Genomic DNA, 26,778 nt, shown 5'->3' with positions numbered 1-26,778 from the left:
TACAACAATATAATAATTTTCGCAATAATGAGACCAACGTGGGGCCTTTTTAAACTATGATGCATTTATTGGAGAAAATCAATCAATACCTTGAGGAAATTGAAGTAACACATTAAAAACATATCTGTCAAATTTAAAGAAAGGCATTCCATTACAATAAATACATTCCGGCAAATAATCCATAAAACTTTAAAATAATGTTATAAAACATAAGAGTGCATGGCTTCCAAAGTATCAATGCGTCTATCCAATCAGATGTTTGCCATTTCCTCAAGTCCTACTGCAGGTAAATTGGCAGGCCGTAGACTATAGGCGCTGCCCCTATGAGGTGTTTTAGGTGTGTCGCCTGGCGTGAGGTGGCCATGTGGTCAAGCAGGGGCGCCCCAGAGCCAGCCGACAGCCAAGACTCCAGCAGGGCCTTGGTGAAGCGGTCAATGTCCCGATCAGTCACATCCCAGAGGTTACCCAGAACAAACGGGCTACATAAAAGAAAGGAGAGATGGAACATGTCAAATCCAGACCAAACAATCCATCTGTACCTCTTCCTTTCATTAAGTCCATGGCAGGAACACAATTATTTATATACTTGACAAGAATAAATCAAATAGATCTCTTTTTTTGACGTTCCCTTTCTTATTGGAACGGGATGAAACATTTTATGCACAAACAAAAAGCTATGACGACAACTTCAGCTCTCTATATTTATAGCTTGCGTATGTTTGTGTAACCAGTCTGTTCATCTCACCAGCCAGCCATGAGGTAGTTGAGGATGATGCCTGAGCCTTCCTGCTCCCCTCGCACAGCCAGAGCAGCACTGCTGCAGCCAAAGAGGAGAGAGGCCGCTCTCAGATCCTGCTTCAGGATCCTCTGTCCGTCAAGGTAGCGAGCTCCCGCCCCATGACCCACGTAACTGGAACCAACGAAGAGAAAGAAACAGATGAGACGACTAGGCCACCATCAAAAACACTTCACTGTAGAACAAAATGATGGATAAAAAATGTGACATGGAATTCCACTCACATGTAGAGATCTTTGGTCGTCACCACTTCCTGTAGTTGCTCAGAGTTAGGACGTACTCCACATACACCCTGCCATTGCCCTTCACTTAGGGGTGAGCGAGACAGAATAAGTTGATCAGAATAATTTAACCCTGAGCAATGGCAGATGCAGTACCAATTGTGTGAATGTGTCACTTTGCCACTGGGCCCGCTCACCTGCTGAACCAGTCTTTAAAGCGCTCCTCTGTGTCTCCGAGGTTGGCATCAGGGTTCAGCACATAGTATACCTGCTTAGTGTCCACCCCTCGATTCAGGACACACCCGGGGTCAGACTGTGGAGAGGATGGCATACTGTCAGCTGCACTCAGCTCAAACAACTAAACAAAAGAGCACAGTATACAGTACGTGGTATTTGATGTGCTCGTGTTGGTTCTTGCCTCTTTCAGAGCACAGAGTCCCAGCAGTGAGTGGAGAGATGGCATGCGTGTAACACTTTGAGGCCTCAGACACGAGATGCTCTCCCATGGCAGCTTCTGAAGGTACTGCAGAGGAAAGAGAGCGATGGGTCACCGAAGAGGCACTACCTTTACAGGAGCCCGCCATTCGATTACATAGATGAGAAGTACAGGGACTCCGACCTTGTCTAGGATGAGGACCACATGGCCCTTTGGCTCAGCTCTCTCAGTCAGGGAAGACACAGCAGCCTGCAGCAGAAGCACACACTCCTCACCCCGCTCTGGAGACACGCCGTGGGCCAGCAGCCGCAGGTCTTGCTGGGACAACAGGGGAGAAGCCGACAGCACAGCCTGGGGGGGGGGAAACGGGATTAATGGCGACACGTAAGGTTAATGGGAACCGTAGAAAAGATTCCAACCCGATACATGCACACACCTTGAGCATGTCTTTAGTGATCTCAACACCCAGCGCTGTGAGGCTCTTGTGGATTTTCTGGGTCACGGTGGACAGCTGGGGGTCAGAAGTTAGGGGAAGGAGGAGCCCACGCCAGCAGACCAGTAGCCCCTCCATCTCCTCCAGCAGCCTCTGAGGAAAGCAGAGTGAGAGATGGTTCACACGCATTTCCACGTTTCTATGTCCCATTGATTGATTTGTGGGCAATATGCATGCTTGGTTGCTGCAGCATGCTTGCCTCAACACGAGCATCTAGCCCCCTACGTCCCTGCCACCACTTGGCCTTGTCGGAGACACAGCTCACAGCCTTCTGCTCCTTCTGGACACTGTCCATCTCCTGCACCAGCCAGCTGACAGGGTGCTACAGTAAGATAGAAAGTTAGTCAGTGCATGCGCACATATGGTGTAAGACAGTAGGTGGAGGAAGGCAGCAGTAGAGGTGGACAGATGGAGAGTGTTACTTTTCCCACCTCTCTCTGGGTGGTAGGGATGCGGACAGTCACGGGAGCAGAGCCCTTCTCCAGACGAGACAGCAGCAGTGTGTCTCCAATCTCCCCTGGCTGCACTTCCAGCACAGACAGCACGCACACGGTCACCCCTGCAGCGCCACAGAGGAAGACAAGGGGAGAAAACAAGGAACCAGTCAGTGTTGTCCTTACATTTCTGTGGAGGGCTGCAAAGCTTGTCCTCCATGACATACCTGAGGGCAGCTCTTGTAACTGCGTGGTGAACTTTTGGCAGTGGTGTTGGGGAAAGGCACTGGAGTCTGCAGCAGGGAAGGAATAAATGTCCTCCAGCTGAGCTAGTCTCTGCTCCACAGACGCCCCAGTCTGGGGAGTTGCTTCCTGTAGACTGAGAGAACTCAGTTGGTCTGCCAGCTCACTGGAGCTCTTCTTTAGCTTCCTGTGTTGGACATGCAACATTGGAACATCATTGATTACGTTTCTAAACTGGTGAAAAGTTGCTCAAAGGAAAAGGGAGGGGGGGGGATAAAGACAGACAAGCAATTTCTGACTGATTCCCCCAATTGTTGAAAGTGTCAAACTGAAAGGGAACTAAAAGTGAACCGATAATCTTTTATGGATATCTTCAACATGATTGGAACAAAGGGCTTGCTTTGGAATGAGATCAATTCAGTGACTCAATTCATGTGGCTCAATTCAAGTGACTCACTTGAGGCGATTGGCCAAGTGGCGGATCATGTGATGTCGGCTGGTAACCCCCAGAGACTGGGCATGGAGCATTGCTGTGGTGACGGGGTCTTGCTGCCCCATAGACAGGGCCAGCAGAGCACAGAGGCGGGGATAGAGGGTGGGCGGGGGGAAGTGCTGCAGGGCCAGCCAGGCTGTGAGCAGCAGAGACTGGATCACCTCCATAGATAGGTCACCTAGGACGGGAAGAAGGAAGGAGACAGCAAGGTTCAACTTGAAGTAACTCCTCTTTGTGTGTATATCTGAAGCACTGAGGTTTTCCATGTAACCATGGCCTGCAGAAGCCTGTAGCTCACCTGGCCCAATAGTTAGGTGAGGGTGGTGGATTGGCAGGGCTCCCGCTGGGTGGCCTCCATTCCTGAGCTCAGACAGAAAGTCCCTCTCCTTGTCCCCACAACGGTCCTTCCGCAAGACCTCAAATTCTGTGTCTGAGGCATCCACAGCCATGCCTGTGGAGAGGAGAAATACAGAAAGTTGTATACAAATGCAAATGTTTAACATCACTGGCCACTGCTAATGCACTACTGATCATTAAGTGTTCAAGCAAGTTCTCACCAGCCAGTCTGTTCTCCTCAGTCTCAGTGTCCGATGCTCTCAGCTCCTCTATGCTGGAGTTCAGTGTTCCCTCATTCTCCTCCTCTATGGTCCTCATATTCTCTGGTTCCTCTCCTGCCTCTGGCCCAGACGGTGCTCTTCTGGACCTCCCCCTCCTGGCTGTGCGAGTAGGGGTCACCGCCCCCCGGCCCTCCTCCTCCGAGGAGGTGCAGGACAAAGGCAGCACGGTGCTCTTCTTGCCTCTGGCAGGCCTCCTGGGGAGGGCCGCCTTGACAGGTGGCTCTGGGGCAGCTTTGAGGACACAGGCTTTTCTGGTGGAGGCCTGGCGCTTCTTAGAGGCTTCTGCCTTCTGCTTGACCTCCACGTGTGGGTCAGCTTCTGGGTCGCTCTCATCACTAAACTCGACCTAAGGCAGGACATAAGAACCCATTAGAAACCAACTGAAAGGCAAACAAGCAAGTTGGCAGACCGCCATGAATATTAAACACAATGTTGATACCATACTTTGAAACGAGACTTCTTGGTGCGTTTAGGTGCTGCAGGTACAGGCTGGGGTTTGTCCTGAACTGGGGACACTTCCTCATAGACCATGAAGGGCACTTTGAGGGCAGGCTTGACGGCCCCTTTCCGTACTGAGGCTGGAGCGCTGAGCCTCTGGACAGGGGTGCAGACCACCATGGGGACCACTGTATCAAAATTAAAGGAGCCGTGCTCTCCAACAGATGACTTGGTTCTAGGTGGCTTCACTGCCACTGGAGTCTTGGGGACCACACACTTGGGCTTGGTGGCAGTGGTGGACAGTGACACTTTGATCTTTGAGACAGAGTCTTTGGCCTTCTTGGGGTCTTTGGTCTTGGAAGGGATGGCTGGGTCTTTCGGCTTCTTTGTAGAGACAGGTGGAGGCAGTGTTTGGGGTTTGTGGTCTGGCTCCACAGCCTCTTTAGGTGGCTTCCATGTCCAAGCAGGGGAGAACAGCTCCTCCAGGGGGCAGTGATTCTGTGCAGCCAGGGCTAGGCAGGAGGCCAGAGCTTTGGCCCCCAGCAAGCCAGCCCTCAGGGGACCTAGTTCTGGAGAGGGCTTTGAGGCTAGGAAGGCCTGGCCAGCCTCCAAGACCTTCCAGGTTCCCTGGGCTTTCTCCTGATGTAGATCCAGACCAGACAGGGCCATGCAAAGATATACGCGACCCACCAGATCCTGCAGAAGGGTGGGCTTGCAGGGGGCCTTGGTGGCCCCAACGAGGGGAACAAGGTTTGCTAACCTGGTGCCTAGTTTGGTTGTCACCCCCTTGCAACGAGCCAGTGTGGCCAAGTGGAGTTTGCGGGAGGAGCGGCGCTCCGTGGGGCCCTGCTGGAGGGCTAGGTCGGCCTGGGTTGCAGCCCAGCGGGCAGTGACGCGGCCCAGGCTGGGTTCGGAGCAGCAGGGGCACTGGCAGTCAGCCTGGTGGCTCAGGGAGGAGAGCCAGCGCTGGGCCCTGGCTTTGAGAGGAGGAGAGCTGGCCTGATCCTGCTCCACTGGCTCCTTAGGAAGCCACCTGGTGCTGAGGAAGCCTTTACAGTCCTCCTCAGAACTAAGGAGAGGAGACTGGAGCTTTTGTGCTGGACAGCCTTTCCTAGGCTTGATTTTCACTTTAGTGTTTTTCTCTTGGTTAGCAAAGTCTAAAAGAAACAAAACAAAATCGATTCGACTAATGTAAAACATATAGAAGTCGGAATAACCTTAAATTTACCTCACTCAATTATATAATGTCTACTGTCCCTTGAGGGTGCATGTAAGTGGGACTGACCTGTGCAGAGGTCCAGCAGGTTCCGGACCTTGTCCAGGTCAAAGCCACTCTCCTCCCTCTCTCCCTTCATCAGCTCCAGCTCAGCCTTGACCACTAGCAGCTCAGCACACCTACACCAGAACACACAGGGACAGTCAGCTCAAATCATCCCAAACAGCTGTTAAATCAAGCCATTGATTAGATTGCTGACCAACCACCCTTCCATTGTGCGGAAAAGGAGGTCAACTCAACACAGTGTACATACTGGCTGAGGGCCTGCAGCTTGGTGGCTAGTTTGAGGGCCTCCAGACACTGGAGCTTGGCCTCATGCACGGCCCCACTGCTGCTCCTCACATACACCATCCTCACAGAGCACGCCAGCAGCTCAGACAGCAGCTGCCACTTTAACACCAGGTTATCACCTGAGGACAGAAAGAGAGGGAGAGGACGATATAAAGAAAGAAGGAGAGCAGTGTTTCCCATACATTAATGTTTTTGTGGCGGCCTGTCACCATGATAGAAAGTGAATACACAAATATCAGGTGGACCATCTTATTTCAGTCATTCTCTTGGATGTCTTATCTTAAGTTCTTGAGTATTTTCAATAGCAAAAGCCATAAGGGAGAAATAAAAACCATCCATGCCCAGGTCTTTAGGGTCTCCCACATAGAAAAGCAGCCATCTGTACCTTGGTCTATGAAGTGATTCTCCATGCTGCTGCTGTAGGCTCCATATAGACCATTCCCCACCAGAGTGACCAGCAAGCTGCACAGCAACTTCAGACTGTCATAGAGTACGACGTCTGGGCTCTTCAGACCTAGAACAAACCGAGACACAAACAATAAAAACACAAACCTACATAAAAGACAGCCAATCCTCAGTTCTGTAGCTCACAGCAAGAAACAAAGTAGAAGTTCATGTGGAGCCCTTCCAGGTAGGGTATGAGTGTACGGTAGTGCTCACCATGGTCAGTGATGTGTTGGCGCAGGGCCTCCGGTAAAGTGCCAGTGTCCAGACTCAGGTAGGCGCTGCAGGTCTGGAGCGCTCTCGCACGCAGAAGATACCAGCTTTTGGAATGCCTCTGCTCCCCCACCTCTCTCAGAACCTCACACAGGTAGGACACTCCCCTCTTCACCTGAGACCCAAGAAGAAAGGGATCAAATGGGCTGGTGTCAGCAGCATCAGAGGAGGTTTCAGGCATAGTAAGTGTGCGTGTTGGTGCGTTACCTGTCCTGTGCTGTAACAAAGCTGAGCTCTCAAGAGAGTGGCCATGACCGAGAGAGGAGATGCTCCTTCAGTAGAGGGGTTGGGGCCCAGACAATGTTCTGCCTGCTCCAGCTGGGACTGAAACAAGAAACGAAACTACGTGAGCCCATCACATGCATGCAGATGGACATTCACGGCACTTCTGAAACGATGTGCCCACCATTTAATTGAGTTGTGAAGGTCTAACTTACCTCTCCAAGCTCTGGGGCCCCCAGCTCCAGAAGCAGTCTGGCAGAGTGGCATAGGGAGGTGGCACAGCCCTGGGTGTCACCCAGACCCCTGGAGAGGCCAATGGCCAGCTGGTAAGCTTCCAAAGCCTGCAGAGGCTGACAAAGGACAGGTCAAAGGTCATTAAAGGCTTTCTGAAACATCCCATTACATGGCAACTCTGAATAAGTTGATTGTTTGGAACAGATCATCAGATCTAGGCCTACATCTGTTAAAAAAAGTACTTGTTGTTACCTTGCCCAGGAGTTTGTAGAGGGCAGCAGTGAGGCCAATGGAACTACAGGTCTGTATGGGGTTTCTGACAGATGGCACCTTCTGGTTCTGCAGCAAAGAGGCCCACTCAGCCAAGGCTCTGTCCAGAGGCTGGTGCCGCTCTGAGGACACACACAAACACACTCCGTCATTGACTGAACAAAGAGTAAAAGTGTTTGCAGGTGCATGTGTATTTGCAATGGTCTTACTGCTTTCGTCTGCGAGGTTAAAGTGTAGGCCTTCGTACACCAGGTGGCTATCTTGTTGCTTCTGCTTGTCTTCATAGTCCAGGTCGTTGGTGGCAACAGGTATGGTGTCGCTCCCTGCCTGTTCACACACATCCCGCAGCTTCCCCCCCTTCTCCATGGCCTGACCGAGGAGACAAACACGTCAGTCAAGCAACAGACCAAACTTTGTACAATTATATAAAAGAATTACTAAATGAATTTGAAGTGGTCAGAGCTGGGTAGAGTATTTGCCACTAGCCAGACCATCGCTCACCTCCTGTAGGTTCTTCTCAAGGGTGCAGATGTAAAGCCACAGAGAGGCGTGGGCCCTATCATCCTTCAGCCTATCAGCATTCTCTACTGTCTCAGGCTCCTCCTCTAGCAGCCGCAGGGACTCGTGTGTAAAATCAACTGCAGAGCTTTTCAAATGGAAGAACACAAGTGTGAAGCTGAAACATCCGTTTACAGAGTTTAAAGAATATTCATACTTGAATGACAAAAAGTACCAACCAGTCAGTCTGTTCACTGAAGTCCTGGAAACACACCACCTGGGCCATGTCACACAGGTAGACAGCGCGAAGCTGTGTGTGTGTGCTCTCCTCGTGGCAGATGTCTAGCAGGTCGCAGAGTGTGTTGTAGCGCTCCTGGGTGGTGTCCCCAGCAGACTCCCTGTACGCCTTCAGCTCCTCCTCCAGGAGGCCCAGCATCACCCCCTCGGCAGGGACGTCAGGACCAAAACCGTCACGCAGCGTCCTAACCAAAACAGGACACTGTTACGTCATTCTCCTCCCAGCATAAATCCTTGAGTTTATTTTAGCATATGTACAGGATAATCTACACGTAAGCAATCAACTAACTCTCCATAGAAGCAGCTGAATAAATCAGAGAGAGAATCATAGACAGTGTACATTTCAAGATGCATCTGGGCCAGACTGTCACCTGAGTCGTGTGTCCTCCTGGCCAGCCCGGGCTGCATCGGCCTTGGTCTTGACCCACAGGGCCACGGGTTCTGTCATGTGCTCTGTGACTCGCTCTCCCAGGACCTGCAGCCAGATGATGACCCAGTCCAGGGCCCTCTCAAGATGGCCCCCCCGTCGAGAGCTCTGCACCGCTAGCATGAAGGGCCGATTTACCTGGAGGAGGGCAAATGACATGTTGCTTATTATTCGATTTATTGACAGCACAATGATTTAATGTATTGGTTAGCACACCCTGTCACTCTTCTAAAAGGTCTGACAGATGTATCACCAATGCACTACAATTATGTAGTGTAACCATCTTAAGCCATATGCTTAGTTTACCCTATCAATGGAGAGAGATTCAGGACAGTTCTTGCAGAGCTCCTGGCACAGGATCTCCACCAAGGTGAAGGCTTGGTTGTAGAGTTGGCGGTTGTAGAGGCCACATACAAGGTTACTCACAGCAGTGACTATGGAGAGAAGGAAACACACACCGACAATGAAATCACAAGACTGCTGTGATTCCAGTATGTTCTAACAGTATTGAAACAGTAAAATGCAATACCTGCTTTGACAAAGATGCCATCATTGGGCAGTTTACGAATTTCAGTCATCATTCGGCCAGCAGTGGCCTGGCAGTACAGCAAAACTCTGTCCAGAATTACAGTGTTCTCCAGCTGAACAGACAACAATACACCATCAAATATATTGTAGAGTAGAGTTAATCATCAGCCTTTGTTTGGCCAGAGCCCCTGACAAAGTACAAAGCCCCTTACCTGTGAGGCCAGCATACTGTCATAGGTAAATACAAAGCCTTGATACATGCTGAAGCACAGGGACTGCTGGAGTCTGTTTTTCTCAGACTGCGATGCATCTTCCTGTGTGACACAACCCACAAAAAAAAAAAAATAGTAGTAAAGCAAGTCAACAGACAACCCATTTCAAAGAGATCTGTAGATATTTGACACTAACCCTTTGTAATCTCTTAATCATTAGCTCCTGATGCTCCTCCAGACAAGAGAACCAGGCCAGGAGCACTGGTCCACTCAGGCCCTTGCCCTGTCCTGCCTCCACAGCCCACACCACCATACTACACCCCTCCAAGACCGCATGGCCTTCCCGCACGCCCAGGGCAGCAGGAAGAGACCGGAGGGTCCGGGCACATTCTGTGAAAGCTTGTCCACACTCTCCTCCAGAACTAAGCGACCGTTGGATGTCTACTGCCCATCTGCCAAGAACCATAGCTGGGTAAGGATAGCTAGAACAATCCCTGCCCTGGACTTCATCTACCAGCCCTGAGGCCAGAGCCCAGTAACCTGCCTTACAAAGAAGCTTAGATGTCATCAACACCACCTCAGAGACAGTAGGAAGGCAAGGTTGCCTCAAGGGCTCCCCATCACCTTCCCCAATGCACCCCATGGTCCAGTAACCCGCGAGATATGTAAGCATCTCCTTTAGCAGGAAAGAGGCATCTTGCCCTGTCAGCGTCCCACTGCCCTTCTCAAATTCAGTTAGTGCATCTTCAATGTACATCGGGGCTTTGGAGCAGGCGGGGGAGGATGTTTTGTCCCTGTCCAACAGCAGAAGGAAGCTAAGAGCTTGCATCTGATAATGCAGCTTGTCTCTGGGGCTTAAGGAGGTTTTATCTTGGGAACCTGACAGCGCATTCCAAAGCACTGCAAAGCAGCTGCGCACAAGCACACAGTAGTCTTCAGTCTGTGGAGGACATGGATAAACACACTGTGAGAAACAGAGATGAAGCATAAATAGAGCCAAGATACAAAGTACCAGTACATCTATTCTTTACCTGTGGGATTGGAACAAGCCTTTTGTGGAGCAAGTTTCCCAAGTGGCTACAGGGTGGATGCACTCCCAGTGTGGCCAATTTCTTGAGAATGTGGAAGATAATTTTCTCCATGTACAAGGGGCTGCTTTGAGACCCAAGCTCCCCAGAAACGTCATATCCGTGGAGGGCAAGTTCCACTAGTTTTATCAAGCAGGTGGTATGATCTCTGTCTAGAGCCCCGACTCCAAGTTGTTGATTACAGGCCCTGATAACGCGGTCACATATAGTGCGACCTTGTGGTCCTGGTCCACTCTTCACATACGTCTGTAATAGTACAAATCAAGTTGTGTTAACAAACTGCAGTCTGACTCCATAATAACAAATGTGTTCCACCTATATTGTAATTAAAGATGAAATGTGAAAGCCTGAATAAGATTTTGAAGGACCGTGACAACAAACTTCAGTTGCTAACCTAGCTGCCTTCCTTGAAAACTCACCTCCAAATCTTCATGTAGGAGACACGTCTCTTTTAAACACGCTGTCCGCTTTATGTACTCGTCAACCTTTAGACACCTCATTTTGTAACTGAAAACGTAACTAACTAAGACAAACTATATCATCCGTTACGCCAATCAGTTAATTTTAACAAGATAGGCTGCTAACTGTATTAGCCAGCTAACCTAGTAGCTCAGCAGTTTCTATCCATACGACTCGTATGTGTGCTACTGACATTAAATTATGAAGAGATATAATCAACTGTTAAAATAGTGACTAAGCTACATAATAATGCCCGATTTGAAAAAAAATCTCAATAAACAGTAGTTAGACGAGCTACATATGATAAAATTGCCATTGGTAGTTGAGTAAAATGGTAAAACCAAAACAAGAGGTCCCCCGCGCACGGTTTTTGAAATAAATGTTGTAGCCAATCCGCATACTAACGGAAGTGGAAAGGGGCTGGATGGGTAATGTAGTTTATTGTAGGACATTTTATGTCGCCATCTTCGATTTTTACCATCCATCATAATATATTTTTCATGTGAAAAATCTCCATTAAAAACATGTTATGGATTTTATTGAACAATTTGACGTCATACATTGTATTTGTTATGGGCTTCTGACAGAAATACTTGAATTTATACAATGTTTCAATTCGGCAATCACATTCAACACAGGAGGCAGCACAGAAAGTATGATACATTTAATATGGAAAATGGTCAGATGACCATTAATTGTGAATCACAATTTGTGACCACAATTAATGGTACAATTATTAATTTGTAATTTTTTAATGCAAACAGAAAAAAGAGGAGGGTGACTTTCCTGTCTCTCTCTCTGTCACTGTCAAAATAAATAAAGCAGAAAATGCCAAGAATATATAGATGCAATAAAACGTCTCAACAACTTAATTTACAACATGGTGCTGAGTAAAATAACTGTATATGATGATATTATTCAGTTGTTTCCGAACCACCATGAACATACTGACTTTATTTTCCTCTGTATCAGGTTTCTCTGCTGAGATGCCCTTTCTAATGTGATTGCTTAACATCTTGATTGGATATCTATGTATTAACCGTCCTGAATGTGCAAGGGGTTCATAATTGTTGTAGTGGCATCCTGGAACAAGGGGTTGTGGGTCTAAAATATGAAAAAGATACAAGAAAAGTTATGTTATATTCTGAGTAATGCATCATGGGCAAATGGCAATGTACCATGCTTGTAATGAGAACTCATTTTAAAAGAACACTTAACAACTTTTGGGATACATGAGGTTACACATTATTTGACTTGAAAGCAACAATTCACATGTTTTACTCATAAATTACATAAAAATAACGAAAAAATAAATGAAATTGGCCAGCTATCTCTTTGCAAGGGCCTGTATACACTCATGTTTCTTACATCTTTCCAGTCGGTTTCCTCCTGTGCTTTGAGGAAGCTGCTGTACTCCCGGCGGTAGTGCAGCTCCAGCAGCAGCCGGCTGACCAGGATCACTGCAATGCCGATAAAAATGATACTGGAAACAGAGCTTCCAATAATTACCAGGGTCTTGTCAATAGTACCTGGTTAGGAGGAAAAGGATATTGAATTACCTCTGATCAGAAAGGGGAAATAAAGAAGAAAAAAACATGGCAGACTTGGATATCAGATTTCTATATGATTATTATTAGATGTTAACTTGAGGTCTCACTTGGCAAATCTGTGTATAAAATGACAATGTTGCCATTTAACAGCTCCACTTTATATGAGATGGATTCAGTGACACAAACATATTGCTCAGGTCCCTGTGATTTAGTGGGTGTCACTGAGCCACACGATGTATTGCAGCTCTTATGGTTGTCCTTGTCTTTTTCCAATATGCAAGTCATACATTCCCTGAAAGCAATACAAAAGGTATACATTCTTGTAAGCATTTGTGATGTCATAAAAAACTGTATATTTAACAGTTATGTGACATTACTCAAGTTGTGGTACCAAACATCTTACTTGAACTTTTGACATGCAGTGGGAATCATTGAGCATTTTTCTCCGATAAAGTCTTTGTTGCAGTTGCACTTGTTGCACTGGCATGTTCCTTGTCCACTACACAGCAGACTGTCATCTGACATACACTGGTCTTTCTTTGTGGAGCACTGGCATGCAGAGCCCTCAAAGGTTGTAGTACAATTACATTTTCCACATTCACAGACCCCATTTCCTTTGGAAGTCAAGATATTCTAGTCAATATTAGTTTATATGTGATAAAAGGGTATCTTTAGTCTATTTAATCTAGAAACACAATTAAATCCATATGAGAGATTATAAATCATACAATATAATCATGCTCCAGGATGTTCATGGCAACCGTTACTGTCATTAATATAGTATATTTTCAATATCTTCTATAATACAAATTATTTGTTTTGTGTGATGTGATGCAGGTTTACTGTTACTTACCCCCACAGAGTTTGTTGTCATGTCTAGCACAGCTACTGTCATCGCAATCACAGAATTCTCCACGGTAGTTGCCCTGGCACACACACTTGCCACACACACAGATTCCATGCCCGCTGCAGAGCTGCGTGGAGTTATTTTGGTAACAGGAAACATCGTCGTCTTTGGGCTGCATACACTCACACTTCTGGCCCAAGTGTCCTTCTTTACAACTGTGGGGATGTAAGTTAATCAAACAGATTCAGTTAACATTGGTTTGAGAATATACTATGAAAAATATTGTTCAATATATCTCATCTGGGCGCCGCGGCGGGTCACCAGGTGGAGCAAGTATCACACACGCTAAGGCCTTCTGACAGGGGCTAGGTTCAATTCCAGCCTGGGCCTTTGCCTGCACCTCATTCTCTCTTTCTCTCTCCCTGCCTTTCTGTCCCTCTCACTCTAACTGTTACAATCACAATAAATAAAGGAGATTAAATAACAATAATAATTTGTTTTGACTGTGCACATATAAATATGACACCTTTAAAAAAGCCTTTCAATGGTTTTATCTATAATGATTGTTTCTTTCTTTGCTTGATATAACATTTCTGCATCGGAAGAGCCAGGCAAGGTGTTATCTCTCCTAGTCATTAATAGGGTACTTGCCTGCAGGCTCCACAGCTGAGTGTCCCATTGTAGTGGCAGTGTTGGGAGTCTATCTCTTTGTCGCCGCAATCACAGTCGCACAGGGTTTCTACAGACACCTTGACAGTCTCAGATATGCCTTGGACTTTCAAATAAAACTCTTTATTCCCATTCAGACAATGGTTGCTGGTCAACCGCACCGTAAAGTCCACCTGAATGTGGAAGAGTACAGAAGATGACCCAACAAGACTGATCTCCACCTGCAGCTTCAGAGCAGTAGCTCTGCATAATAGGTCTACTTCCCCTTCCACCAACAAAATCCTCTATTGACAAACCTGTTCATTGATCTTGACATTCATGCATTCTCCTCTCTTTTGCCAGGAAGGGCTGGAGTTAGCAGAAGCACATTTAGACTTGTAGGTCACCTCCAGACCTGAGGGGGTTCCTTGGTGCTCGAGCAGGATGGTGGAGGACAGGTTCTGTCCATATAAATCACAAATAATATGTAATTGACTGCCTATGTTTTAGTGAGAGAGAGAGAGAGAGACAGAGAGAGAGAGAGAGAGAGAGAGAGAGAGAGAGAGAGAGAGAGAGAGAGAGAGAGAGAGAAAGAGAGATGGACCGACAGACACATGTTTGTATACTCACTCTGTAGGCCTCTGAGATGAGCTGGACCACATTGCTGGAGTCGTTACTCAAAACTCCCACCACTGACTGAGGGATTAGTTTACTCAATGCCTATACAAGGGAGGATGTTTTGCAAAAAAGATAAGAAGTTCAGCAACCCTTAACTCTTTCTCAGGTACAACAAGGTACAGTAGAACCTGTGTTGGGGCTTACATGATAAGCAGAAACGCTGTCCTCAGTGACTGCAAAGATGAGCTGGATGTTATTAGATGAGAGGACCCTGGCCAGGTGCCCAACAGAGGGATAGTCCTGGAAACACATCCAAGTAAATGCAAGTCAAACAATATTGTCAGTTTATTATCATTAACAAAAAAGTGCAGATAATGACCCACATATTTAGTGCCATCATAGAAGCCGCTGCCATTGAGGTGGCATCTCCCATCATGAGGCTCAAATATTCCTGCCAAACTTCCATCTCCAGCAAAATGGAATGTGTCGTCAGATGTGTAGACTAGAATTCTTGTGACATTGGCCCAACCAATTACATCCTGCAGACAGAAATTGAGAAGGAAGAGGCAATAAGACACGATAAGAGTATGAGAATTGTGAAAGAGAAAGACAGAAAGAGAGCAATAGTGTCATGTGAGGTCATATGGGACAGCCTTGTGTACCTGGCAGACTGCTGCTTGCATGATGGCATCAAAGCCTGCCTCAGGAGAATCCAGGTTCCCAGAGATACTTTGTTTGCTCACCATCCTCTTAAATTCCGCTGCGTCTCTAGTAAGGGCCAGAATGTTCTGAAAACTGAAGGCTGGCTGGCAGATGTCCAATCGGCTTGGACAGGGGTCTTTTTTTTTGGCCTTTAACTGGCTAACATAAGGCAGGGCCACCTTGTCCACAAATGATCCAAAGCCTTACAAACAGTGAAGCAGGGTCAGATGAGTCGTTCAACTATAATGGCACAACACGCATGTCTATGTAGTAGTCTATACACACATCGTTGACTCTTTACTTGGATGTATGTTTTGTACTTGCAAACCTAACATTTTGAGGTTAGGGATCTTAGCTCACCAATTCGGACATGTTTGGTATTCTTGCGGAGAGTTTTGAGGATGTCCTCTCCCAGGTTTTTGATCATGTTAAGGTCATCCTTCATGGAAAACGAGAGGTCCATCAGGTAGTAGAGGTCAATAGGGTAGCCTTCAGCTCTCTTGAATGACACGTTGAACTCAATGGGGACACCTGGGACCGGTCAATGGACATGTTTTCAGCAGCAGAATCAGACATGTATCAAACCTGAGATTTTCTGGCCATTTCAATGCTTATTAATTATAAGCTTTCCACAAGTGTTGCTTAGTCACATACTAGCCTGTAGAAATACCTGTGACAACTCACCGATTCTTAGTTTAACATGAAGGTTCTGTGGAGAGAGCTGCACCACAGTGTCCATGTCGCTGCTCAGCTTCTGGTTTTTCAAGTGGGTGTAGTCAGGGAGGGGGTTCATGAGGTCGACCTTCTCACAACCCCTGGTGATCAGGGACTGTGCTGTGTCACACCTGCGCTCACTGGACTCACCTGCCTTCAGGAAGTCCTGGTAACACCATAATGGAGGGAGATCTAAGATTCTTGGTTTTATATTCTTTGGTTTTATTATATATACATAACATGTCTTACATAAATGCATTGTTTGTCATATATAAATGTAGTATATTATGTGGGAGTGTGTGGGAGTGAGAACACTGTGTACTGCATGTAAAGCTGACGTGAAACCTAGACAGGAAATTATGAGTAATGAGGAAGTTGGCTCTGTATGTAATAGCCAGCAAACCACAAAGAGAGGGGCAACATGTAACATCATTCAAACATCCAACCACATGAATGTCTAAAAAGGTCAGACAGGCAGACGTTCACTTTTTAATGTGACAGTACATTCCACAATTGAAAGTCTTATATAAAAAGTATTCTAAACTGGATCAAATGGCTCTTGTTTAACACATGCACATTACAGTACAGGCACATTACAGTACAGAGGGGTTATCCTGAGTCAATTATATTTCAATTAGGAGAATCTCACTTTATGTTTGCACCAGGCACATCCCGGACTCTTCATACACTCCGAACAGTTCTGCTGAGGCACACATCCATGGACTCCTGGCACACCATCCAAACAGAGTGTGACTATGGTCAGAGAATAGCCCATACACAACAATGCACATAGCACAAGGGAATCTGTTGGAGCTTTAAGTATTTTTCTGTAATTAAGTAAACAATACAAGAGCAATGAAGGCACTTACCTGGTCCCACAGAGTGCAGGAGAATGATGGTTAGAAAGAAGATGTTGATCATGTCTTGACACGGCAAGAGACAAGTAGTACAAGAGAATGACATGAGACACGTGTACAGAGGCATATGCAGGAATGGCACACTTCCTCTACAACGAGCATGGTTGTCATTCAACAGACCACATACCACATGTGTTCGTCACTTGTTGCAAATGGAAACGCATGGTCTACTCACTACAGATATTTCAGAAATTGTATTTCATATTCCTCACAATTTCTGAGCAAGAAGAAATTGTTGAGGAAGTTGGCATGTTTAGGGCAGATTGGAGTCAGATGGCTGAGCGGTTAAGGAATCGGGCTATTACTCAGAAGGTTGCCGGTTCGATTCCTGGTCGTGCTAAATGACGTTGTGTCCTTGGGCAAGGCACTTCACCCTACTTACCTTGGGGGGAATGTCCCAGTACTCACTGTCAGTCACTCTGGATAAGAACGCCTGCTAAACGTAAATGTCGTGATAAACCATGAATCACATATCAGGCAACTGTAACGGAGATCTCTGACCACAGAAAGAGCATGTCTGGCCAACAAGCTGAGAAAAAGCAGACTCATTGACTAATAATAATGTCAAACTAATTAAAAAGTATAGTACATGTGATGTAAATAGAATACTGTGAAAAGGTCCTGAAGGTCTATTCCACTTAAAATGTTACATTGCATAAACCAAACAATACTGCTAGAAGCAGTCAACCTGGTTTAAATAATTCTGGATTCTTTTTTTAACAAGATTCAATATTTCAGTACTTTCAGAGTCAGTATTCAATAAACATTTGGATCTCAAATCTGAAACTTGTATACGTGAGTGAATAAAGTGAGAGCTACTTTGCGTGTCTGATTGAGATAACTGTCTTCCTGTTTCGTACTTTTCTTTCCTCTTTTCAGTTTCGACGAACATGTGGTTGTCATCACTCATCATCACTCTCACTCTACAGAACCACCCAATGCTATTTGGCTAAACAATCCATTGTAGAAAGTAAATACAGTTTGTGACAATCACTGATAGTCATATTTGAAAAGAAGAAACTGTTGACATTATTTAAAAGAAAGAAGCATACTCAATCATAGTGGAAGAATTAAATTTTATTTTTGGACCAGAAGCTACTTATGGTGCACAGTAAGTCTGCAGAACACAGGAAGTACCAGGTTGTGGGCAGGCGGCTGCAGAGTGCTGCTGCTATACAGTGGAGAGATAATGCCAAATAGCTTTTTTACCTTCACACACGATAATATGGCTCCACAAGACAAAGTGTCTATAACCATTACACTTGTCCTATTGAGTGAGTAATTATAATAGTGTTCCAGCCTCTTGACAGAGATGGTGATGATCATAGTGATGATAATTATAATAATTATGATATATATAAATATATTTGTGTGTGTGTGAGGAAAACATCTAAACCAGTGTTCTCTTCTTAATGATATGTTCCATGTGAGCGTTCTCTGAGGTGTCCAGGCTGATATTGTACTTGGCCAGGATCTTCAGGATGGGCCTCAGCTTAAGCCACCACTGGGTCTTGGGGATACGGTGTCTAAAGGTGGACAGAAAGGAGGGAGGAGTACAGATGAAGGCATGGCAATAATACAACTTTTCAAATATCACAGGTACAATGTTAAGGCGACGGATAAGTGAGATGGAGAAGAGATGTGAAGAAGAGGGTCTCACTCAATGTCGGTGTGGTCCTTGAGTTCTACCAGGGGCTGGAATACCAGGGACCTCTTTTTCATGCCCAGCACACAGGCTGAGTCTGGAGAGTTGGCAAAGATACGACCTAGGGAAACACACATCCGTCAAGAGGCATCAGGCTGTTAAAGGGACTGTTCAATCTAGACGATTTCCTGTCTGTTCTCACCATGTCTGTAGCATTCCTTCAGCTTGTCAGTCAGCCATAGAACAGACTTAGCCCCCATCTTGGTACCAAAGTTCCTGTCAAAGGGAGTCGGGGTTCCACCCTGAGCACAGAAACAGAAAGAAAAATGGAGTATGGTTTGTGAGCGTGAGAGAGAAAGAGAGGTCAAATTACAACAATGTAACAAAGGAGGTGGTCAGTCAGACCTGCTGCATGTGGCCCAGGATGTTCTTCCTACAGTCAAATACTCCCTTGCCTTCCTCTGAGTACAGGTTGAAAATGAAGTCTGTGGTGTAGTTGGCGTTACATTTTTCATTCCTGTTGGGAACAGGATTAATCAGCGGACAGATGTGGGTTTCCACTCCACATGTAAAAGAAGCTCTAGAAACAAAGAAAACAAGTTTGTCTTCACAAACTTCACCCACCTAAGGATCAGACCTCTTTTCACTGTTGTCTTCATCTTCTCTACCAGGTGCTCCACATTCATCTAGACATCAACACAAGTCAAAACAGATGTACATGGCTTTTCTATCAGTCCATCCCTCCATCCATCCATCCCTTCATCCATCCAATCTTCCATCCCGTGACCACTGACCTCCAGGTCATGAATGCCAAAGTGTTCCTCGTAGATGTAGGCAGCGTCAGCTCCAGACGCCAGGCCGGCCATGGTTGCCAGGTAGCCACAATATCCCCCCATGGTCTCAATGATAAACACTCTCCTCTTAGTGCCTGCAGCAGACTGCTTGATCCTGTCACAAGTCTGAGAGAGAAATGCCTATTTAAAGATGTGTGTGTGTGTGTGCATGTGTGTGTCTGTGTGTGTGTACGTAGGACTCTGACCGAGGTGATGGTGTTTACGGCAGTGTCAGCTCCAATGCTGAAATCAGAGCCCGGGATGTTGTTGGAGACTGTAGCAGGAATGACCACCAGGGGAATACACAGTTCCTCATACTTTTCCCTGGCCTGCACCAGCTCCAAACCACCCAGAAATGCCTGCCAGAGAGGGGGGTCATTTGTGGTATGACGTAAGTTATATAATTATATATTTATAAAATACATAAACATGATGAAAGTGGACTGACAAACCATCATCAGAGGGAATTCTTTTAGAAGCTCTCACCTCAAAGCCTCCAATGATGACCAGAGCGTGAATATTGAACTTAGCGATGTTCAGACTGATCTCCTCTATCAGCTTACCCGGCAAGGACCTTCACAAGAGAAGGCAAAGACGCACACACACACACAAACCTAAACACAGATGTACACACAAACCCCAGTGGCAAATTGTCATGTTCCATCGAGATCTCATACCTCTTGGTGCCAAGCATAGAGCCTCCCTTCCCAGTCCAACCTCCTACTCCAGCCCAGGAGATGGGCTCAATCTGGAGGGGAAGGATTACTTAGTGATGAGAAAAAGAGAGACAGAGAGAGAGAGAGAGAGAGAGAGAGAGAGAGAGAGAGAGAGAGAGAGAAACGGCAGGGGAGAGTAAGAGAGAGAAAAAGACAGAGAGACAGAGAATACTCTATGATGAAAACCAGGATGTACCTGACCGTAAGCCAGGCCCTCAAAGCCATCATGTACAGCCAGCATCTGGTGTCCCTGGATGAGGCCAATCCTGACAGCTGAACGCACCGCTGCATTCATCCCAGCGCAGGGAGCGCCCACGTTTACTATGGCTATGTTGATGTTGCTCTGAAAAGAGGCAAATACATTCGAATTTGTGCACGAAACAAAAAGACGACATAATATACTTATATTTACTCACCTTTGTTTCTGGGGGGTGCACGTGAGCAAGCATTTTGTAAGTGTTCCAGTTGTTCTCAAAGCTCCTGAAATTAAAATCATAGTTTGAGGTCTGCAAAATAGTTAATAATGTAGAAAATGAAGAGATATAAAAGGGAAAATATGTCTCACTTTCCCCTGAGCTTGACAGCATCTTCAAACCTTCCCTCATCCATGGCTGTGGTTACATCTTTTGTCTGAAGAGGGAAAAAGTATCATTAAGAATAATGGAATGGGGTATTTTTTATTTGTATTTCGTTTGGTCAATAGGGAGGACATACTGTTTACTAATGTCAGCTCACCACTTGGACACACTCCATGAGGGGCAGTCTAACTGCCATGTTACCAGACAGACTGACCACACAGGCAGGTGTTTCTGGTGTGGCCTCAAGCAGGGCCATCACTGCCTCCACACCCATCCTGCTGCCCTGGAGAGGAGAGGGGAGGGGAGGGGAGGGGAGGGAGAGGGGAGGGGAGGGGAGGGGAGGGGAGGGGAGGGGAGGGGAGGGGAGGGGAGGGGAGGGGAGGGGAGGGGAGGGGAGGGGAGGGGAGGGGAAAGGGAAGGGGGGAAGAGAAGAGAGACTGCGTGAACCCTATTGGTAATTAATAGATGCCAGTGAAACAGACAAATCAGCTGTTGACCTATACATTGAACAGATGTAAAATTTTCTAGAAGCAGTGTAGGTTACCAGGATCCTGTCAAAAGCAGAAGGAGTTCCGCCTCTCTGGACGTGTCCCAGGATGGTGGCACGGGTGTCAAATCCCAGTCTCTCAGACACCAGCTTCACACACATAAAAAAACAAACTAATCATAGTTAATATACATATACATTTACAATAATGTCATGATGAAAGTGCCTCGTGTACCTGCTGTGTTCACTCACCTGCTTGAGCAGGTCACAGGTGATGGGTTTGCCTTGACGGTTCATGGCTCCCTCAGCAACGATGATGACATTCAGACGAGAACCACGCTCTCTTTGCTGAGAGAGAGAGACGTACACTGAACAATATTTACCATTTGGCTGCCTTAGCCCTGTAACACCCGATTTAAAATTACTACATCATCTTTATCTCTCCAAAAAACACATTTGCTAATCAGGTTTTTTTTAACCACAATTTCATAACCAATGGGTCCTATTGTCTTGCCTTGCAATGCTATTGGATAAATGTGGTCTGTTTACTGCTATCCCAAATGTCTTGATGTTTTGATATTTTTCATGGCAGAGAATCCCCAATGGTCATGTAATGTGGAACATGTAAGGACAGGTTCTTCAAAGTGTGATCGACATTAGCCAAATAATAAACTAGTCAACTGGGCTGATGTTGAGTACTGTATCTTTTCAGTTATGTCTGTATAGGACATGAGGTGGAGAGATGATTTAGCAATGTCATATAAAAATGCTTTCATTTACTCTTGTCACAGAAGTCATCTTTTGTTTTTGAATGACTGTGACACGATGGTATTGATTCCCTAAAACCACGCAAATAATGTGTATGGCAAAGGAGAGAGGGAGAGACTGAACAATGATGGAAAGTGTGAGAGTGAGAAGGAGTATAGGATAGTAGAAAGTGGTGTACATCAGTCAGTCTCCTGCAGAGATGTTTCTCCCAGTTCTCCTCAGGGGGCATCTCTGGGATAAACACCCAGTCAGCTCCGCAGGCCAGAGCTGTCACCAGGGCCAGGTACCTGGGTCAGATGGCAGGGAAGATTAGTAGCTACACACACACGCATACACACATACACAGAGAAAGGCATAGCTGCAACCCTGTACAAACAACCTTCACACACACACACACCCAGATATAGTACAATAAGCAAATACACACAAGGAGAACTCACCCGCAGTGTCTGCCCATGACCTCCAGGATGAAGGTTCTCTGGTGGCTGTGGACAGATCCTCAAGTGTGAGTGTACCACAGTATCTGTGTGTGTGTTCCTTCATGTCTATGTTGCGTGGGGTGTGTGTGTACCTTTGCGCTGTTGTGGTGATGGCATCCACCACCTCAATGATGCGGTGCAGGGCGGAGTCGGTGCCGATGGTCATGTCGGTACCACAGAAGTCGTTGTCAATAGAGCCCACCATGCCTACGATGTTCAGGTGGGAGGAACTTTTGACTTCTGTCTCTGTGATCTTGCCTGGTGTGGTGGACGATAAATAAAAGGATGACCATGAGAACTGCAACAGAGTATTCCTTAACGTTCGAGTGATGGGCAGATATAGAGATGTCCGTTGATGTTTTGGTGCTGTACTGAAGGCATCTCACCTGCTTTCAACAAGATAGCCAGCAGCTCGCTCCACTCTGTGCGAAACTGGTTCGCACCGGTCAGACTGCCATCCCCACCGATTACACAAAGGTTTGTGATGCCTCGCTTCACCAGATTGTAGGCAGCCTTGGTACGTCCCTCCTTGGTGCGGAAGTCTTGACAACGGGCGCTTCCGATCACAGTGCCACCCTGAGGCAAGGCAAAGTATTACATTGTGAAAAAACAAGCTAGAGAAAGACGATAGAGAGAGGGACAGAGGGAGAGAGAAAGGGATAGAAAGAGAGGGAGAGCGAAGGATGGAAAGAGAGGGAGAGAGAGGGATAGAAATAGAGGGAGAGGGAGAAGGTCTTTCTGAAGACCATTAAGTCCATCTGTTGAAGTGAACCTTGCCATTTGAATGGCACCTTGAGTTAAGGGACTCCACCAGTTGGATACCTAATAAAGTTACACATCCTAGCACCGCCATGAAAAGATTATACATGGTCAGAGCCACGGGACAGGTGACTAAAAGGGCGAGTGTGATGCTATCTGAGATGTGTGTGTGTTCGTGTGTAGGTGTGTGTGTTCATGTGTAGATGTGTGTGTGTTCGTGTGTAGGTGTGTGTGTTCATGTGTAGATGTGTGTGTGTTCCTGTGTAGATGTGTGTGTGTGTTCATGTGTAGATGTGTGTGTGTTCATGTGTAGATGTGTGTGTGTGTTCCTGTGTAGATGTGTGTGTGTGTTCCTGTGTAGATGTGTGTGTGTTCCTGTGTAGATGTGTGTGTGTGTTCCTGTGTAGATGTGTGTGTGTTCATGTGTAGATGTGTGTGTGTTCCTGTGTAGATGTGTGTGTGTTCACCAGCTGCAGCATCATGGACACACTTTCCCAGGTGGCAGGACGGATGTTATCCCCTCCATCCACTAGGCCCTGGTAACCCTGGAAACAACACAACACAACTGGAATGCTCAGGTTGATGAGTAACACTGGCCTGTACAGACACAGAACACAGTTGATGAGCAAGGACAGGACCTTATCATGAAGAAGTACTTTTAATATGATTCATCACCCACTGATCCAGTCAGCAAACTGTAAGTGGTTGGGTAAAGCAGGTAAGGGGGAGAGAGTTGTAAAGCTGACCTCATGGACGAAGAAGACTTTGGCTCCAGTGTAGATGCCAACTCTGACTGTGGCCCTGACAGCTGCATTCATACCTGAGGGACAGATGTTGTGTGGTCTGTAGATTCATCATACTTTATACTAGGCCTGTCATTGCAATAAAAACTTTACACAGTCAAAACTAAAACGTGGCTGAATCCTTCTTAACATAAATAGATTTTCATGGAGATCCCCTTTGTGTAAAATGGTACATTACTGTAAATCTTTCTGGTACAGTAATTGTAACTGCCTAAGTGTGTCTGTGTTCAGTGGAATTGGCAGGGTTGTTTACATAGTTCTGTCAGTTGAAGCCTCGACACACAAGTCTCAGTCTAAATGGCAAAGCTTGTGGATTGTATGACAGTGAGGGTGCCAGGCGAGTTTCCTCTTTCAGCAAGAGTATGAAAGGTGTACAGGAGGGAGGGAAGGGAGAGAACTTAGAGGGTACTGCACTCCACTCCAATCACCAACTCACCATGTCATAGACATATGACAGAAAGGTCACATATCTAAAATTAGATACCCTATAACAGAGGGTAAGAGAGAGAAAGAAAGCGAAATAGAGTAAGAGAGACAGAGAGACAGAGAGAAAGACAGCCTTAAAACATTAAGATATGCAGACAGACAGCTTCCTCAAACCCACATCCACACACATGCCCACACACACGCACACACGCATGCACCCACACACACACACACACATAGACAGGCTCCAACTAGATCAGAAAGTCATACCGGGTCAGCATCAGACATCACAAAGGTCAGAGTTTAGATCTTCAATATTAGGCAAAAGGTCAAGGGGGAGTATCCCTGACCACCACACTGTGGCTCGGGTGACCTCAGCTGATGAAGTTCATGCTGTCCTTTCTATCTATAGGATAAGATGTATCTATAGGATAAGATGTTTCTATAGGATAAGATGTATCTATAGGATAAGATGGATCTATATGATAAGATGGATCTATATGGCAACTGGGAACTCGCAAGCAAGTCACAGCCATTTCCATGACTTGACAAAATGCCACATTTCTACTTTAAAACAGATACTACCCCCTGAAAACATAATAAAACAAAGCCACCCTTCTCTGCATCACCTCCCTGTCACAACAGCTTCTGCTCTGACGGTGGGAACCAACTCCAGTTTCCCAGGCAGGTGTGCCTTGGCAGAAGCAGCTCAATCACCCTGTGAGCATGACCATACCTGGCCCAGGCAGTCCTCACATGCCCCCTTGCACACCATTGTTTACCCCCCTGATGCTCCTTTACTCACCCTGGGCATCACCCCCAGAGGTCAGCACAGCGATGGCCCTGCCCACCCCCATCTTGGTGGGGTCCACGTGAGCTGTCTGTGCCATGGTCCTAGCGGAGGTCCCTGTGTTAGAAAACGCTTGCAGGAAAAGATGGTGACAGAATAAAAAGACAGAAGTGAAGGAGAAGATGTCAGAGAAGGTTTGGCTCTGATCCTGTTCTGCCCAGTCTATGGGTGTGGAGTCTCCTTGTCTGTCTAACCCTGTCCACTCACTCTCTCTGCCTGGATGGGAAAGTAAGTGAGCAGGACAGGGAGTGCAGCATAACTACTCTGTGGCTGGCATGTACTAGCCACGTGCCTAAACACACACACACACACACATGGATACACACACTCTTTCTCTCACTATGTCTCTCTGTCTCCTCCCACTAGCCTAAATATAAAACTCCCAATAGCATACCCCTTTATTCAATTAAATGCCTGTCATGTTCTTACAGAATACATCTGAATGCAGATGCTGTGGATTTGATCCATAGTGATGTATCGGGGGGATTCGAAGCTGCAACCTCTTGATCTGCAGTCTAATGATGCTCTACCAAAGTTAGACCCAATGCAACTTAATTCAATGATCTGCCTTTTTTTGCTTCCCATATTTACAAACATGCCTCTGTTTTGTCTAGGTTATTTGTGCAATACTCTCAATAATCTCATCATATCTAGGTGCTGTATGGTGGAAGACTGCGTATGTGGTTGGGATTGTTGCACCAATGTACCAGAATCAGGCAGATTCATTCAGTTTAGATCATATTGTGTGTCAAGAACATTTACAAATGGTCAAATCATAGTTGGTACTGTAACCCTAGCAGAGCTCAAATCCCCCATGGATTGTTATGTCTACAACCTAGCATGAAGATTGAGGCTATTTTGTTTATTTAATAGGAGCCGTACTTACAACACGGCCAGCACAACAGTAGGGCCACAGTCAGCTGAGGAGCTCATTTTGATCTGCAGTGCCTGAACAGAAAGATATTACAAAAAATACAATCTGATACAAACATTACAATGCAAACCATTAAAAACAATACACTTCTCAAAAAGCATATACATAAAAAACGAATCATACAAAATATAAATTAGATACATTTAGCAGCGGCTGTGAACATCTGAGCAATGCAAAACAAGTCAAATAACCTCAGATGGAGTTTGGAGGGATAGAGACAAGGATGTCTACCTCAGGTATGAACCGTGGGCACAACTATTTCCTATATTGTAAACCTTTGGTTGATTTGAAACTTATTGTCGATCGAATACAAAACTACCAATAACGAGTTTAGTTTTCAACTGATGAGATTTATGTGCTTGATCTGCCTAAATGATGAATACACCTGAAATTAAATTAATGAATATCCCATATGCACTACAGTCTCGCTAACCCCCCCCAAATAATATATAATAATAATGATCTAGATCTCCTCCCCTCGGTTGACCAATCCATTATCAGTCACATATTCTATGTTAAGTCTGTCTCAGCTGGTTTAATAGGGCTGTCTTTAAATAGACTGTAAAAGTCAATGCTTGTAGGGGGAGCTAGCCAATGAAGACCACACCTCCTCTCCCCTTTTACCCTGCCCACCCCCCTTCCCAACTTCATTTGCTGCTGTTAATCTGCAGATCTGCTCAGCCCAGCCAAGAGGGACATCCTACACCAAGCATCTAATGTGGACCTAATAAACATCTACATATGACAGTTCAGTAATGCATACAGTACTCTCCACATACAATTACACATCTTTCTATCTCTCTCTCTTTTTCTC

General features: G+C 46.1%; 3 protein-coding genes across 4 annotated transcripts; all 3 read right to left on the bottom strand.

Annotated features, from left to right (window-relative positions):
• Positions 1-44: 44 nt before the first annotated feature.
• Positions 45-11,069, bottom strand: espl1 (extra spindle pole bodies like 1, separase). The gene is made up of 31 exons (XM_047025999.1): positions 10,651-11,069; positions 10,175-10,477; positions 9,340-10,083; positions 9,144-9,245; positions 8,933-9,044; positions 8,710-8,837; positions 8,348-8,541; positions 7,919-8,161; positions 7,683-7,827; positions 7,391-7,550; positions 7,164-7,303; positions 6,893-7,027; positions 6,663-6,779; positions 6,399-6,570; positions 6,124-6,252; positions 5,701-5,857; positions 5,457-5,566; positions 4,178-5,328; positions 3,674-4,079; positions 3,415-3,567; positions 3,081-3,294; positions 2,608-2,810; positions 2,378-2,505; positions 2,146-2,268; positions 1,890-2,039; positions 1,637-1,804; positions 1,436-1,540; positions 1,215-1,330; positions 1,021-1,104; positions 746-910; positions 45-479 (listed from the first exon to the last, which is right to left on the bottom strand). Exons 1-31 carry the CDS (start codon positions 10,729-10,731, stop codon positions 278-280), a joined length of 6,540 nt encoding a protein of 2,179 aa, XP_046881955.1. The 5' UTR covers positions 10,732-11,069; the 3' UTR covers positions 45-277.
• Positions 11,070-11,211: 142 nt separating this feature from the next.
• On the bottom strand, positions 11,212-16,777 carry itgb7 (integrin, beta 7). Of its 2 annotated transcripts, none has more exons than XM_047026332.1 (15): positions 16,639-16,777; positions 16,419-16,522; positions 15,740-15,935; positions 15,416-15,586; positions 15,016-15,257; positions 14,737-14,892; positions 14,558-14,653; positions 14,366-14,455; positions 14,053-14,196; positions 13,739-13,929; positions 13,094-13,302; positions 12,644-12,854; positions 12,348-12,532; positions 12,059-12,219; positions 11,212-11,794 (listed from the first exon to the last, which is right to left on the bottom strand). In XM_047026332.1, the coding sequence occupies exons 1-15, from the start codon at positions 16,751-16,753 to the stop codon at positions 11,726-11,728; spliced, it is 2,340 nt and encodes a 779-aa protein (XP_046882288.1). In that variant the 5' UTR covers positions 16,754-16,777; the 3' UTR covers positions 11,212-11,725. The 2 variants fall into 2 exon arrangements, with proteins under 2 accessions (XP_046882288.1, XP_046882289.1); XM_047026333.1 differs by having other exon boundaries at positions 16,419-16,495.
• Positions 16,778-17,745: 968 nt separating this feature from the next.
• Positions 17,746-25,270, bottom strand: pfkmb (phosphofructokinase, muscle b). Its single transcript, XM_047026223.1, has 22 exons — positions 24,986-25,270; positions 23,698-23,771; positions 23,419-23,496; positions 22,579-22,768; positions 22,285-22,450; positions 22,154-22,198; positions 21,892-22,000; positions 21,198-21,293; positions 21,003-21,095; positions 20,616-20,741; positions 20,446-20,510; positions 20,297-20,360; positions 20,077-20,223; positions 19,842-19,912; positions 19,651-19,738; positions 19,371-19,523; positions 19,126-19,290; positions 18,956-19,017; positions 18,737-18,848; positions 18,534-18,633; positions 18,347-18,452; positions 17,746-18,212 (listed from the first exon to the last, which is right to left on the bottom strand). The coding sequence occupies exons 1-22, from the start codon at positions 25,068-25,070 to the stop codon at positions 18,077-18,079; spliced, it is 2,331 nt and encodes a 776-aa protein (XP_046882179.1). The 5' UTR covers positions 25,071-25,270; the 3' UTR covers positions 17,746-18,076.
• Between the last annotated feature and the right edge of the window lie 1,508 nt (positions 25,271-26,778).

Source organism: Hypomesus transpacificus, chromosome 9 (assembly GCF_021917145.1).
Source record: "Hypomesus transpacificus isolate Combined female chromosome 9, fHypTra1, whole genome shotgun sequence".
NCBI classification, from domain to species: domain Eukaryota; kingdom Metazoa; phylum Chordata; class Actinopteri; order Osmeriformes; family Osmeridae; genus Hypomesus; species Hypomesus transpacificus.
This window is presented reverse-complemented; position numbering and strand designations above follow the sequence as displayed.

Bases quoted from the DNA above. Each gene is read 5' to 3' on its own strand.
- itgb7 (XM_047026332.1), bottom strand. From the start codon at position 16,753: ATGCCTCTGTACACGTGTCTCATGTCATTCTCTTGTACTACTTGTCTC. The intron at 15,258-15,415 runs GTGAGCTAAGAT...ACTGTTTGTAAG, and splicing joins TACCAAACATGTCCGAATTG to GCTTTGGATCATTTGTGGAC. The intron at 14,893-15,015 runs GTACACAAGGCT...TTCTGTCTGCAG, and splicing joins TGCAAGCAGCAGTCTGCCAG to GATGTAATTGGTTGGGCCAA.
- espl1 (XM_047025999.1), bottom strand. From the start codon at position 10,731: ATGAGGTGTCTAAAGGTTGACGAGTACATAAAGCGGACAGCGTGTTTA. The intron at 8,162-8,347 runs GTGACAGTCTGG...TGTTTTGGTTAG, and splicing joins CAGGAGGACACACGACTCAG to GACGCTGCGTGACGGTTTTG. The intron at 911-1,020 runs GTGAGTGGAATT...CGTTGGTTCCAG, and splicing joins ACGACCAAAGATCTCTACAT to TTACGTGGGTCATGGGGCGG.
- pfkmb (XM_047026223.1), bottom strand. From the start codon at position 25,070: ATGGCACAGACAGCTCACGTGGACCCCACCAAGATGGGGGTGGGCAGG. The intron at 19,524-19,650 runs GTGAGAGCTTCT...CCTCTCTGGCAG, and splicing joins TCATCATTGGAGGCTTTGAG to GCATTTCTGGGTGGTTTGGA. The intron at 18,453-18,533 runs GTGAGAACAGAC...GTGTTTCCCTAG, and splicing joins GAAGGAATGCTACAGACATG to GTCGTATCTTTGCCAACTCT.